The sequence below is a fragment of the Neophocaena asiaeorientalis genome, unplaced genomic scaffold, assembly GCF_003031525.2.
Source record: "Neophocaena asiaeorientalis asiaeorientalis breed wild unplaced genomic scaffold, Neophocaena_asiaeorientalis_V1.1 scaffold7, whole genome shotgun sequence".
NCBI lineage: Eukaryota > Metazoa > Chordata > Mammalia > Artiodactyla > Phocoenidae > Neophocaena > Neophocaena asiaeorientalis.
Genome location: NW_020185337.1, coordinates 8,452,563 through 8,468,718, shown reverse-complemented (window position 1 = coordinate 8,468,718; position 16,156 = coordinate 8,452,563). Strand labels below are relative to the sequence as shown.

Genomic DNA, 16,156 nt, shown 5'->3' with positions numbered 1-16,156 from the left:
AAAAAAAAAAAAAAATTGAATGTAAGAAGGTGAAATGATAAAAATAGATTCTATGTTTACTGATTTTAATGATTAATATTTACAGTATTTATCTGCTGAATATCTTTGAAATAAACATAGCTATTTCTCTCCCTCATAATACCAAGTACATGGAAGTCACACAAAAAATACATATCAAAATGAATAATGAATGACACAATACATGGATTCAACGGTGTTTACGATTTGGTCAAACAATATTCTTTAATTGTCAGTCATAGAGTGAAATGTACATTAACATACATGTTAAATATTCATCCCATCTGCATTATTGCTATGTGACATCATTTTATGGTTTGTAGAAAAATATAATTCCTGAGATCATTGTTGGCTTCTTTCAATCATTTTCCTCACTGTCAAATCATCTTTCCTTAAACGACTTGGGAGTGTGAATTGGGGTTAGGAGGTTCAATTATAGACCAACTTTTTGTATCTGCTAAATGAATAAACAGGCTCTATCTTTTATAAAGGGTAGAAAAATAACCATGGTGTGTGGAATTATTTTGCAAGGTATACAATATAGGAAAAATGTAGGCTGAACACAAAAGAAGCATTTTCTGAATGTCTCTCAATCACCCATAAGGAACATAGATTTCCTAGCCAATCAGTCTTTGGCATACAGCCATCCAGCTGTTATTTCTCATTTACTTAAAATATCCTCTGCTAAATAGTTGTGTTCATCTTTAAAAGTAAATTGCTTAAAATTACATTCAATTTCTTTCTGTAAACGAACATTTTCTTCACCTTCACAAGCAAACACATTGGATACTGAAACGTTGTCGTCACCAGCTTTACATACTCTTCTGCCGTTTGCCATGGTACAACCATAACGTAAGTCATAAGAAAGCAATTCTGGCTTTTTACGGAATCTGGTGGAGTTTACACTGAGTCTGGACTTAGTAGGGCTAACAACACTTTACTGATTTCAAAATTCATATTATTTCAGGATGGTTTCCAAAACAATCCTAGAAGTCCCTAACTGAAATATAAAACAAAAAAAAAGCTATGAGCAATCTTTCTCTCCTGGGTTCACTAAGGCCTTGGAATCATTTGTATCTGTGTACTTGCTTGTGAAAGCACTAAGACAAATTAATTCAAAGAAAACCACTCTGAAACTACTTGAACATTTGATACAACCATAGAGGTTCAAAGGCTTGTACGGCCTAGTCTGTATTTTTCTCCAAGTCTTGGTGTCAAAATGATTATAGAATGCGGCGTTTCTTGCTCTGTGATGATTTTTAGTGTGCATGAAACATAAAAAAAAGTGAGTATTTAACAAATACTTCATGTATCAGGCTTCTCAAGCTGGAACTGAAAAGCTTTTTGAAGGATTTTTAACAACAAATAATGGCTTATTTCACAGATCAGAAAACCAACAATCAGCTTTCTTGACCTACAGCTGAAAACAAAATTATCTTTTAACTAAATAGGAGCTGTTTTATTTATTAAATGCCTCCGTTAACAACACCATCTTTCACTTCCTATTACTCCAATTCAATTTCTCCTGCATACAAAGTAATGAGCAGAATGGCTGTGAATCCAGTTAACACCCCAGCATTCTGAATCATGAAGAAGGTGAAATCGGTTTTTCTTCCAGTTACCTTTTCTCTCAGCATATCATTCATCTCTGGAAACTAGAGGAAAGATATATTGTTAGATAACTGCTGCCATCTTGTGGGAGAACATAAAACTGTCACTGATAGATTCCTGTGGAGGTGGGAGGGGACGAGCATTTCTCTGAGTTGTTTAGATGTTTTAGTATAGAGAGCATAACAGTGATATCCAGCCCTACTAGACATCAACAAGAAAAGTACGAAAATAGTGTTCCCCAAGTGAGTCAATACAGTGGGATGGGATGTACCTCATTTTATGTCTCTCTCTCTCTCTCTCTCTCCCCCCCAGCTCTCTTCTTTGCTCTCTCTGCTCCGTCCACACCATTCTTTTTGGACCTCAAATGCATCCAGCCTCTTTCCATCCTCAACATCTTCACACCCACCGAAACCTCTATCTGAACCCTTTTCCCTCAAAATGTTCAATGAGCTAAATCTTTGAAGTTTCAGCTTAAATCTTACTTTCCTCGGAAGGCTTCTCTTAGGCTCTCCCTAATTTAGGTTCTCTTATTATCATCTTTCATCATATATATTGTTTTTCCTTTCATTTCACAGTTTTTTATTTGTAATTATGTAATCGTGTGTGTGATTTTGTTTGTTTGTTGAATTTCAGGTTCCCCTCTTTGTAGACAGAAGCCCCAGGAACACGGGGACTGTGCCTTTTTTGCTCCCTCCAGGGTCCACAATTTCCAAGCCTGATACAAAAATATCAATCAATAGTAGCTGATTAAATACATTTTTAGAAATCACTATATATTTAATTCCTGTTCTCTTCAATTTGTTTCCTTTTGCTTGTTCTGTCCCTCACAAAATCATAAGGTTTTTAAATAAACTGTGCTCTGATCTTGAAATGAAGACTAAAACAATCTTACTGCAGTGAAAGCAACTAAAACCCCAAGTTCTGTACTTAAAAGCTATCCTTTCTCAGCATATAACTTCTACTGAAAAGGCTTCATGAGGAGATCTGTAAATGCCATCATTTCAAAACATATTTCAAAGTGATCTGCTATACACACATTGATTTGCTATACATACAATGCACACAGCGGTGCATTGTACCAAAGCATCCAAGAGGTCTCCAGAATCCACTGTCAATCCACCTGCCTGATTTGAGAAACCTTACTGGGATAAAATGGATGCCATTTATGAAACCATTCTGAAAGAAGCAAGTATGCTTTCTGAAAAAAGCAAGTAAGTATATACAGCATCACTTATTAGTATTATTTCTTTAAATTGAATAACTCTAATAGATTCTGTTCTTACATTACAGAAAGGAGAAGTGATGACCTAGCATAAAATATGCTATGAGGCATTAATTCTGTGAAGAAAAACATAAATGCAGTGATGGTTCTAAGAGATGAAATCCTTGCACTTATAAGGGCCTGCACAGAACAATGAACAGAGCTAGACAGTTATCATTTGGAACTAAGAACGCAGATGAAGGAAATTAAATTATGTATGTAATACATCCTCAGTTCCAAATGCAAAAGAAACATTCCTTGAGTTGCATCCACTTAGCACATTTTCATTTTCTAGAAAGCTGTCCATGATTTATTTGAAAATGCACAGGACCGTTGGTATTCTCTCTCTTACACACACACAGACATAAAGACAGACACAGCACAGACATAAACATAGATACAAATATATACCGTCCCAAGTAAATACCGTTCAATTTTAATTTACCAGTTTTAGTTTAACTCAAAAGGCTCTCACTGTTCAGAACTTTGAAATAACAAAATGCTATTTACTTTAACAAGTTATTCCCTTCTGAATGTGACATCCTAACAAAAGAAGAGAGGAAAGTCCTATGGAGACATAGTATAGAATACAAGCTTTACCCACAAGGCAAAACACCTGGGAAGATATCTCTCCTTCAGCAAAAATAAGTCATTTCATCCTCTGTCAATGAGATCCTAGATCAAACAATCAAGGAGAATCACTTTCAAATCACTATTAGTACAAACTACTGAAAAAGAGTTATCTGTTGGACCAGGAATATTTTAAACTACAACAGAAAGGCCTTCCACACTGTGGAAAGCAAAAGGTCACCCTTAGTCAATTCATAACCCAGATGTGTCATTCCAAATTTAAATTAAAACAAGATAAAAATCTTAAAATTTCTTACCATATCCGCCAGAGAAATATAGAGGAACATGCCTCCAGCAAGGGCAAATATAATATTTGGAGCAAAATTATTGCCCACCAAGATGCCAAAAGCTAGCCCAACATAGCAGGAACAGGCAGAAAGGAAATTGAATAACAAGGCTTGTCGAGTACTCATTCCTGCATTGAGTAGGATCACAAAGTCCCCTAAAAGAAGAAGAACACATCAAGTGAGTAGGGTTACCTTCCTATTTGGGGATGAAATAAAGGAAAATCATCATTGTCTAAAAAAGGGCTCCGTCTTTTTGAGACATCAGCAGGATTTTTAAGAGTGTGTCACCTGAAACATCTCCCTCCCCTGAAACCAAGAAGCACCTGACTTGGAGAACAAGAGCAGTGTCCCTTACCTAATTCATGAGGGAACTCCTCGCACAGGATGGCGATCGAAGTGCTGAGTCCCTGCAGAAGAGACAAGGTGCAGGAGGCCCCGATGGCCAGGCCATCGATGAAATTGTGGAGGGCATCACTGAGCGTTATCATCCAGGCAATGGTCCCTATTTCTGAGAGCTTCGGCCCCTTCATACAGGTACATGAGCCTGACTCTTTTTTTCCATCCTGCAAAATAACAGAAAATCAGTCAACAGGATACCACCAATATTTCTTGAAAGTCTAAGCAATGCACAGAAGTGGATGTGTTACATGTTGAGAGAGACAAATGTCTCCACCAGAAAGTCTTTCATAGTAGATAGGAACCCCTAATCATATAAAAACAGAGAAAAAAACTTATGGGAGGGAGAAAGGAAAGGAAGAGATTGACAGGCCTTGAACAAACCACTTGAAAAACATTTCGCTTTGGTTTCACCTTCAAACAATCCTTTCGACTTGTATGAACAAATTCTTACGACTGCCTTCCTAAAGTGTAACTGATACTAACCAAGAATTTGATTTATTCACATTCTTTAAAGTAAAAGAAGTTTGTCAAAGACTAAATTTAAAGTCTCTTCCATGTTACAATTTAAATGTGAGATCCATATTTAAAGCATGATGATATCAAGGAACATTTATTTTAATCTATCTTATGCCACTGTGTGACTGCGGGCAAGGAATCTGGGCCTCAGTTTCTTCAATTGTGAAGTGAAGAGAGTGTACTCAATGGCTCATTTATTTTTCAATGACTTATTAAGTTTCCATGGTATTCAGGTAGTGTGCTGCGTGTTTAGGCTGTAACAACGTGGTCCCTACAAGCTCTAAATTTCAATGATTCTCTTAACAAATTCCATGAAGTGTGATTGGAACAGGCTTGCTTTTATACAACACTTCTTTCCACTTTGAAACAATAATAAAAATAGAAAACCTTACAACAGACCCTTTGCAAGAATTCAAATTTCAATCAAATTTACAAAATTGTATAAAATCAAATGACAAATGCCAACTGTAACATCTTCCAGAAACTGTGGGAAAAGATAATAAAAGGCAAATCCATTTTTAAGCAGGGAAGCAATTTGCAATTAACTGGAGAACATTTTATTCCTAATTCTCCTTCCTGCAACTCTACCTCAGCAGCTAATCAACATATTTACTGAACACCTGCAATTTGTACAACAGTATGCTATGCAAAGTGCACAGAAGTGGAAAATACAGCTTCTATCTTCAAGAAGCGTATTTACCTTGGAGAAACAAGATGTAAAGTATACAACTGACTCTTTTAAAAATGTGCAACATGTATCAGCTGAAAAGGGCTTCCTTCAGAGCAATCATCTGTGTGGTTGTGCGTGTACTCTGACGTCACTTCATTGCTCAAAACTGTTTGGGGACCTCCTTTCAGAATTGAAGGTAGATCCTGCCACACATCTTTTCACTGTTTCATTAGTGGCAAATCTTCAGCTTTGAGGGATGTTTTTGTTTGTAGACACAGCCAAAAGTCATTTGGAGCCAATAAATCCTTTTTTTTTTGTGTGTGTGTGTTACGCGGGCCTCTCACTGTTGTGGCCTCTCCCGTTGCGGAGCACAGGCTCCGGAAGCGCAGGCTCAGCAGCCATGGCTCACGGGCCCAGCCGCTCCGCGGCATGTGGGATCTTCCTGGACCAGGGCATGAACCCGTGTCTCCCGCATCAGCAGGCGGACTCCCAACGACTGCGCCACCAGGGAAGCCCTGGAGCCAATAAATTCTTAAATTAATATGAAAGGAGGGAGGATTGTCAGTAGTAGTTTGCTAGCTGTTAGTAGCGGTAGAAACAGTAATAGCAGAGGCATATGGTGTTTATTATGTGCCAGGCACCGTACTAAGCAGTTTAGATATTTAATTCCTTTAGAGCCATTCTATGAGTTAAGTACTGCTATTATCCATCATTTTATGGTTGAGGACACTAAAGCACAGAAAGGCTGGTGAACTTCCTAGGGATACAAAAGAAAGAAGTGTGCTTTTTCTAGTAACTGTTCTACTACTCCAAACTTACGGTGGGGGGTAGGGAACACCTCCTGTTTGTGGTAAAGTCTGAAGGCAATTTGCAAGGAGAATACCCCCTTTCTCTCAAAAACACTGGAAGCAATGTTGGAATAAGTATTTAACCTCCTTTTACTTTAAAAGGCAATTCTCATCCGCATAAAAAGAATTCCATCTGGTTTTCAAATGTGGTCTTTTTACTGTATAGTGTTAAAAACATAAACCGAGGCAAATGAAAAAGTTTAAGATCTTATTTGAACAAGAATGGATTCCAATCTGGCAGTGTCAAACCAGAAGTGGTTAGGAGCATTCCATGGACAGGAAGCGCAGGGAGACACTTTTACCGAGAAAAGACGGAAGCAAAGCAAGAAAATTATTGGCTGGCTACGGCTTAAAGCCTAGATGGCTGTTTGCAATGGATTGTCCTTAGGTTTTGATTTTGTAACATTGAGACATTTACAGGCTTAGATTTTGGATTGCTTGTATATGACATTACAGCCACCTCAGCTTAATTGTCTCTTTGTTTAATTAATTTAATTAATTGATATATCTTAAATGCACAACATAATAAACAACAGTGACTTAGTTCATGTCAAATGGGTAGCTTGGATAAGAAATGCTCCGGATCAGGAAGCAATTACTGCCAACAGAGAAACAAAGGCAGGCATGAGAAAAAGCCACAGAGGAAGTGACCTTGGCTTTGCAAAAACCTACTGCCAAGATACATTTAATAAGACCACTTGTTTTCCTCTTCCAACTTGGTTTACCTAATCACATATTTATAATTTCCTTATTTACTTGTGACGATTTAGGGGAAAGATTATAAGACCAAGTCTTGACTGCCTGATATTTTGTACAGAGTCTGTATACAAACTCCTTTAATTCGGAAAAAGAAATTAAATTAATATATCAGGCATGGTTCTCTTACCTCTGAGTACAGATATTACTGACTCTATTTATTATGCTTCCTTTTAGCCTTATAATCTTAGGTCTCAAATGACAGTGTTGGGTAGGTTAACAGTTATACATTTTTAATAGTCTTAGAACAAATGAAAGAAGGCAAACATTCACAAACAGTTCTCTTTTAATTCAGCTGGAACAAAGTCACTGTGCAGAGAGACAATTAAGTCAAGTCTCTTTAGTTAAATTAGGGACTATTCTTCTCTTTCCCTTTATTTTTTATTTTTCTTTGCTGTTGTTGCTTGCTTGCTTTCTTCCTTGCTTGACTTGTACACTAAATGTGAGGCTCTTTCTAACCTCAGCCAGGATAAAGCAACTCAATCTAGTGAAAAGACCATCACTAGATGGTCCAGGAGAACCAAGTTCTCGCTCGGCTCTGACAAGAATTACTGTGTAATCATCAGCAAGGCTCTTAACATTGCTTACCTTAATAATTAATGAAAATGAAAGTCAAAGCAAACTGCAGACTAATCAGAATAGGGGGAGAAAGAACAGCATGGAACAAAGTTATGAGAGGAGAGAGGACACTGAGTAGAATCCCAACACAAGTATGGAGGGGAAGAAGCACAAAGTAAAAGGAAAAAACGTACTAAGAAATCAAATGGAAGAAAGCAGGTATGCGTATTGCAGAGCAGTCTGAGTTTAAGCAAGGAGGAAGAAGACCAAAAAGGGACACAAGGAGAAGGAGGAATGGCATGAGTTGGGAGGAAAAGGAAGAGAAATCAAAAGAGGAAGACGAGGGGCTTCCCTGGTGGTGCAGTGGTTGAGAGTCCGCCTGCCGATGAGGGGACACGGGTTTGTGCCCCGGTCTGGGAAGATCCCATATGCCGCGGAGCGGCTGGGCCTGTGAGCCATGGCCACTGAGCCTGCGCGTCCGGAGCCTGTGCTCCGCAACGGGAGAGGCCACAGCAGTGAGAGGCCCGCGTACCGCAAAAAAAAAGAACTTAGCTCTCCTGCATAGTACACAGATCATATAAATATGGCTTACACCTGCAGTGAAATACTATGCAGAGTAGTGGAGATGATGAATATTTTATTTTTCCACATGTAAAGATGTCCAAAACATAGCATTGAGGTTTATATATATATATAAAACATGTCTAGTGGGCACCTTTTTGTAAAAATTATTAATATAATTTCATGATGGCCTAAAGCACAAACATACTTGGAAAATATACAAAAATGCGAATCATGGTTCTCCCTAGGAGATAATACTGTGGATAATCCTTGGGTTTTTTCTTGTATCTTTTATGGGTGTCCTGGATTTTTTTTTTTTGCACTTATTATATATTATTTCAATACTCAGAAAACAAAATATTAAAGCCATGGGGTGAGAACCTCAGGAGAGGGAAAAGTGAAACTGTGATGACTCAGGAGTTATCATCATTGAACAAGGTAAAGCTGGAGAAGCAAGCTGCCTGGCCGGTTTGGTCTGCATTAAAAAGAGGGTGTATTGTCCCACTAAGTGCAACTTCTTTTGTTAAGTTAATGGCATGAGCACTGTCAGACCTCACTGTGCGTTGGAGGAGGCGAGGTGAGTCATGATTAATAACAATGGTTTTGTGGTTTATTGTCTATATATTTTATTGATAAGAAGGTAAAAGTGAGCAACCACTGCGGGTGAAAGTTAAATTTCAAATTCTACATCCCATGCTGAAAGAATTTTGCAGAGCAAGAACTCTGGTAAAAAAAAAAAGAGTCAAAAAGGAAAGTAGAAACACTTCAAAAAACATAACAAAGATGGCAAAAGGAAGTATAAGTAAACAAACAAAAGCTGAAAGTTGTATGCAAAGGAACATAAAATCTATGCCCATAAAAGAGAAGTTAATGTAATATAAATAAAAACAATAAAATATTATTTTAAGAGGCTGCAAATAAAGAGAGGTGAGAGTTAAAGAAAGGGGCACTGAATGCAAGCTAGCTTAATGATTAAAGGGTATGGGCTTTGGCACAAAATGGGTGTGAGATTAAGTAATGGCTCTGCTACTTAACAGCTCTGTGTCATTTGGAATGTTACTTGGGTCCTAGCTAACATAAGACAAGAAAAGGAAATAAAAGGTATACACACATAGGGAAGAAATAAATAAAACTGTTTTTGTTGGCATATGTCTATGTAGAAAATGCAAAAGAATTTTTTAAAAAAGCTCCTAGAATATAATAAACAAGTATAGCAAGGTTGCAGGACACAGGTTAATATATAATAGTTGCTTTCCAGTAAACCAGCAATGAATAAGTGGAATCTGAAATTAAAATCATAATACCATTTACATTAGCACCCCCTAAAAATGAAATACTTAGGCATAAATCTAACAAAATATGTAGATCTATATGAGGAAAAGCACAAAACTATAATGAAAGAAACCAAAGAAAAACTATTCTGTTCACGCATTAGAGGACTCAACATAGAATTGTCAAGATGTCAGTCCTTCCCAATTTGATCTATAGATTCAGTACAATCCCAGTCAAAATCCCAGCAAGTTATTTTGTGATTCTAAAGTTTATATGAAAACGCAAAATACCTAGAATAGCTAACACAACATTGAAGGAAAGAAACGAATTTGGAGAACTGACACTATCTGATTTCAAGACTTACTATAAACCTACAGTAATCAAGATGGTGTGGTACTGATGAAAGAGTAGACAAACATCAATGGAACAGAATAGAGAGCCCAGAAGTAGACGCACATAAATACGGTCAACTTGTCTTTGACAAAGAAGCAAAAGCAATACAATGAAGAAAGACAGTCTTTTCAACAAATAGTACTGGAAGAAGTGGACATCCACATGAAAAAAAATAAATAAATAAACCTAGACACAGGCTTGACACCCTTCACAAAAATGAACTCAAAATGGATCACAGACCTAAATGCAAATGCAAAACTCTAAAACTCCTAGAAGATAACACAGGGGAAAACCTAGATGACCCTGAGTATGGCCATGACTCTTTAGATACAACACCAAAAGCATAATCCATGAAAGAAATAATTGATAGCCTGGACTTTATTAAAATTTTAAAACTTCTGCTTTGCAAAAGACAATGTCAATAGAATGAGAAGACAAGCCACAGAATGTGAGAAAATATTTGTAAAAGACACATCTGATAAAGGACTTAAACAAAATATACAAAGAGGTCTTAAAACTAAACAATAAGAAAACACAAAACCCTATTAAACAATGGGCTAAAGACTTTAACAGACACTTCATCAAAGAAGACATACAGATGGCAAATAAGGATACGACATCATATGTCATCAGGAAAATGCAAATTAAAGCAAGATAACACTACACACCTATTAGAATGGCCAAACTCAGGAACACCAAATACTGGCAAGGATGTGGAGCAACAGGTACTCTCATTCATTGCTGGAGGGAATGCAAAATGGTACAGCCACTTTGGAAGACAGTTTGTCAGTTTCTTATAAAACTAAACATACACTTCCCATATGATTCAGAAATCATGCTCCTTGGTATTTACCCAAAGAAGTTGGAGACTTATGTCCACACAAAAACCTGTTGTTTACAGCATCTTTATTCCTAATTGCCAAAACTTGGAAGCAACTAAGATCTCCTTAATTAGGTGAATGGATAAATAAACTATGGTACATCCAGACAACGGAATCTTGTTACACACCCCCCCAAATGAGCTATCAAGCCATGAAAAGACATGGATGAATCTTAAATGCATATTACTAAGTGAAAGAGGCCAATCTGAAAAGCCTACATTCTATGATTCCAACTATTTGACATTCTGAAAATGGCAAAACGGGAGACAGTAAAAAGATCAGTGGTTGCCAGGAGCTGGGGAAAAAGAAAGGGATGGATAGGTGGAGCACAGAGAATTTTTAGGGCAGTTAACATACTCTATATGATACTACAATGATGGATATATTACACATTTGTCCAAACCCATGGAATGTACAACACCAAGAGTGAACTCTAAACTATGGACTTTGGGCGCTTATGATGTGTCAATGCAGGTTCATCGATTGTAACAAAGGTACTGACTTGCTGGGGGATATTGATAATGGGGGAGGCTAGGCAAGTGTGAGGAAGGGGATATATGGGAAATCTCTGTACTTTCTTCTCAATTTTGCTATGAACTTAAAACTGCTCTAAAAAAAATTTACTTGGAATCTGACTTCAGATTCCTTATCTGTAGAATGCAGAAAAATTGTGATGATTAAATAAGATGTTTATGAACTGCTAAGCGCTCCATGAACAGTTATTACTGTGTCACACAGATCATTTTACCTAACGAAGTACAGATGAACACAGCATTATTAAAAGGAAGAAAAACAAAAAGTGCCTAAGAGGAAAGTGTGCAAGATGGAAGACTGCTCACATCTGATCCTTGAAGAAATTCAGAAGCATACTGACCAAGATGATTGGAGAAAATAGGAGAAAAAGTACATCTACCCAAAAAAGAGCTTTAGAGAAGTGAGAGGGTGCAGGGACACGTGTTAAAAATAAACAAGGAAAACTTTTAACAAGGATGCTTGAGCTTGGACACAATATACTCTCGAAGAAAGCTATCGAGCTTTCGACTACTGGAGTTCAAGGTGTATGAAAGAGTCAGGAGGTTAATTAACCAGAAGGTAAAAACCACTGTGAAATGTATGCAACCCAAATTAGTAAGTTTATGAGTCAGATAACTGACTGGTATAGGAAGAAAGGGATCTCTAAGATGTAAAGTAGCATCTTGCGTATTCAGCATCTCACAGTTTACAAAGCACTCGCATATATTAGTGTCTTCGTTTCCTGTTGACCTTTACAACATCCTCATGAGTAAAACAGAACAGATAGTAGTATCCTAATTTTAGAGAGGAGGAGAATGACTGTCCAAGAATATAAATGACTTGCTCGACATCACACAGGAGGTGTTGGCATTACGCTCCTTAAAACACCTATTTTAAAGCAGGCAGGAATGGTGCTAGGAACCGAGGACAGAAATATAAATAAAAGAATCTCCATGTTGCTGGAATTTATAGTCCAAACTCAAACTTCAGGCCCATGACAATTAATTCCCCTCTGCCGTTTTAGAATGACTCTCCACGCTCTCGCCCCGCTCTCTGTCCTGAAGCTGTTTTCCTGAATGGGCCACTGCTACAGGCTTCTTATCCTCTGGTTTCCATTTGAGATAGACCACTGGGAAGCCCTAGAGGGAGCTTAGGGGGAGAAAGGAAGGAGAAGTCAGGGTACTTATTCCTCTGATACCCCTTTGTGTGGTCACCTCAAGCTGTCAGTGACCCTCAAATGGAGAACACAGCTCTTCTCAAGACAACTCTCTTCCCGGGTTCTAGTAACTGCTCCTTCTTCGCTATCCTTTGGGCCCAGGGGTGGTAACAACTTTACCATTACTGGTCCCTGGTTCATGCGCTACTCTTATAACCCACTCACACCTTATAAATAAATCTTCCTCAAATTATTCTAATCTGAGTAATCCATCTGTTTCCCATTGGGATCCTGATAGAATCACTGGTACTGGAAGTGGCCATAAAAAACAGACCCCCCAAAATGGAATTTAATTGGGTTTTTCATATATTCAAAGTATGGGGAAGTGGGACATTGGTTACCCATGGGTGGGCTTCAATTTTCAATGAAGCCCAGAACATGAAAGGACTCTGCAAGCTCTAGGCTATATTGCAAGCTTTCCTGCCAGTTGGTTCTTAGGACCCAGCAGAGCCAGTGGAATTGGAATAATCTGTGGCAGACAGAGATGCTGAAAGGAGCCTTCTGGCAATCCCTGATCAGAGAATCACAGTGCAGACCCTTAAGATGTTAGGTTAAAGCCATGACCTTTTTTGCCATAAACTATTCTTTATCTCAAAAGCAGTTCCTTGCTTGTTCCTAGGTCCTTCTAGAGACTTACCTTGTGCCCATGGAACATCTAGTGGCCCTGAGATCATTCCCAGCAAGCCATAAATCAGCTGTTCACACCAGCATTCCATCATTAAATTGTATATACGAGTACAAGCCCACACCAGTCTTGAAGACACAGATTGCAATGGCAGTCGATTCAGACTCTCATAATCTAAACCTCATAGTTCATCTCTTTTCCCTTAATAACAATAAGGCTACATGGGGCATTTCCTATAGCCAGTTAACTGTGAATAGTGAGTGTTCCAGCACCAACCAGCTATACAATCTTACTCACAATGAACTTAAAACAATAAAGATAAATCCTCCAAGTGGGCAGAACTTTTGAATGTTGTGTTGAACTTCCTGTAGAAGTAATGGCCTGAGATATACATCTACTCTAACTCATGGGTGGGTGCTAAAAGAGTTGGCCAGATGATCAGAGACTTTCAAAAAACAAAATTGGAAACTGCTGGCAGAGATCTGGAAAAAATATATAGATGGACCTCTTGTAAAAGGCACAGAATATGAAGACAATTCTATTCCATTAAATCTCATAAGAGCCTATCACTGAGGATGCTCTCAGTAATAAAGTGAGAGGGAAGACCTGACTATAAATGTCACTTGGTATCTTTCATTGGCCATCCCAATGTTTGCTTAATTTATCCCCCAGGCTCCCTCCTTGAGGGGCAACTTAGGCTGGCTATGTCCCTAATTAAAGGTCACTGCTCCAATGAACAGTGGCTTTCTGTACAAGATTAGTTCCCTCCCAGTTCTAGTAGCTTCTTCCTTCCCCTTTCCCTTTGGACATAAGATTGCTAACTGCTCCACCATTTCAAGCCCCAGGTTTACTGTACTCTCCCCTGTGGTTCACCCACAACTTGCCCAGAGTTTTGTAAACTGCCCTTTTTCTATTTTTTATTTATCCTTACTTGGAAGTGCCATCTCATTCTGGAAAGGACACGACTGATTCAAAGTTAAATGCTCATTCCACATACAACACTCACAGACTCTTTATATACTATCATATGTATCTGAACAGGAAAACTTACAAAAAGGATTAAATAGACACAAAGATATAAAGAGCTAAAGGCACTATACAAATATAAAATTTCGATGGGCTTTGCTTTTATGGCTATATTTTCAAGAGATTTCAATGGACTTTATAGCTGGTGGTTCCTTTGTCCTTCCACTAGCCCTTAAGAGTCAGTCTCAGCTCACTATAACCAAAATCAGACTTCATATGAGAAAAGAGAAATTAATTTTATCTTTAATGCATATAACCAAATATAATTCAAATGCACTTAGTCTCTAGTCATTTGGTTTCAAGACAAACCTCATAACTATTTTCAAAACTCTCTTTGCCAATGAAAATAACCATTAACGAGAAAATAATAATTTCCCGAAAGCTTGAAAATTGTTTCCTTTCCCTCCATCCCTTCTGTGAGAGGTGACTGAAGTTATTTAGCTCTTTAGGAGTTGAAATAATTGTCTTTCATTTGCAGTTGGGACCATATCATTTTACTGTCCTGATAAAAATAATTTAGGAGAAATCTGAGGGGTTTTCAAGAAATTATGTTACTATTTTGCCAATGGAACTTAGAGTATATACTAATTAAGTATTTACAGTTACCCTAATGGACTACTTACGCCCCTCTAAAAGGATGCCTACTGTTACTACAGATGGAGGAGGGCATTAATGCTCTGATACATTCGAGAAGCAGGATATCGTTTCTTAGAAAAAGCTTACATGATGTACTCCCCAGCCCACGCAACTCTCATTGTTACTGAGAAGCCTTAAAGGAAGTCAGGGCACCAGGAAATTGGTTAAATTTTCCTTTAAGTTGGAGAATTCTGTTGCGGGGCTCCTGAAAAATGGGGTTCCCCAATGGCAGGGATATCTACATTGCTCAGGATCAAGTCTCCCAGAATAATTCAGAGGAGGAAACAGGAGTAGGGTGGGATGTGGTAGAGGAACCGACGCCATGCAGCAGCTGCCTGTGTTGTAATTACCATTTGACATGAATTATGTAAAAAGAACTGAAATAAAGAAGATCCCACCCAGTGTACTACAAGTGATTGACTATCGAGCCCTGCAAAAGATGAGGGCCGGCTGTCTGATTGGCAGAGATCTAGAAATGCAAGCCTCTTAGAGCAAGAAGTTTGGGGAAGTGATAAGAGGCAAGGGATGACAGGTGACAGGAGGGACAAGAGCAAGTGCCAGCCGCAGTCACCGCGACAGAAGAGGCAATGAGGACCACAGCGGGGGCGCTAAGAGACAGAGAGTCTGCCAGTAGAGAAGAAAGTGAGCAACAGAGGGTTAGAAATAACCCTGTTCTCTGAGGAGGCAGCTGGCCCCGGTCTATATTTCAACAGTTTAGAAAACCAGAGCATCTCTACTTTGTATGTGGAGCGTGAGGGGTGAGAACTACACAGGGGATAAGGGTACCAGGACCTCATTCCCTCTTAAAGATGCAAATGGATACTCTGAAGATTTGCTCACCAGTTTAAGAAAAGAAATTTGTATTGAGGTATAGTTGATTTACAATGTTGTGTTAATTTCTGCTGTACAGCAAAGTGATTCAGTTATACATATATATACATTCTTTTATATTCAAGAAAAGAAATTTGATAGTGAGGAATTGAGCATGAAAGACACAGGATGTACTCAGAGAACTCAGAACAGTAAAATGATAATAGTAGTAGCACAAGTCATTAGTAGTAAAGTCATTTAATCTTCACAATAACCCCATGAGGTTATTAGTTCCATTTTATAGATGAGGAAATTGAGTTATAAAGAGGTTAATTAAGTAACTTGCCCAAAGTCACACCTCTAGAAAGGAGCAGAGACAGGATTTAAACTTCTATGCCAAACAAACTACGCCTGTGATCTCCAGAAAATATGGGGTTTTATTTTCTCTTATTCACTCCTGTTCATCCAGTATCTAGCACTGCAGGCACTCTGAACATTTGTTGTCTGAATAAATGAAGGTCAAGTAATAGTAAAAGTACATTTTCTCTCATGACAGGTTCACAAATCATTGTCACATGAAGCATCTATTCCAGTCTTTCCAAAGAACAAACATAAGGGCAGTTACACAACATGGGTAAAGGGTGCATGGAAAAATGTTCATTAATCAAT

At 38.2% G+C, this 16,156-nt stretch overlaps 1 protein-coding gene across 2 annotated transcripts in view; it reads right to left on the bottom strand.

The window, feature by feature from the left end:
* Positions 1 to 207: 207 nt before the first annotated feature.
* The window catches only part of SLC39A8 (solute carrier family 39 member 8), a 72,447-nt gene continuing 56,498 nt past the window's right edge, over positions 208 to 16,156 (bottom strand). For both annotated transcript variants that reach the window (XM_024736198.1, XM_024736197.1), the window contains exons 7-9: positions 4,163 to 4,370; positions 3,778 to 3,962; positions 208 to 1,673 (exon numbers count right to left, since the gene is read on the bottom strand). In XM_024736198.1, coding sequence (XP_024591966.1) covers positions 1,524 to 1,673; positions 3,778 to 3,962; positions 4,163 to 4,370 — 543 coding nt within the window. In that variant the 3' untranslated portion in view covers positions 208 to 1,523. The remainder of the gene's footprint in view (positions 1,674 to 3,777; positions 3,963 to 4,162; positions 4,371 to 16,156) is intronic.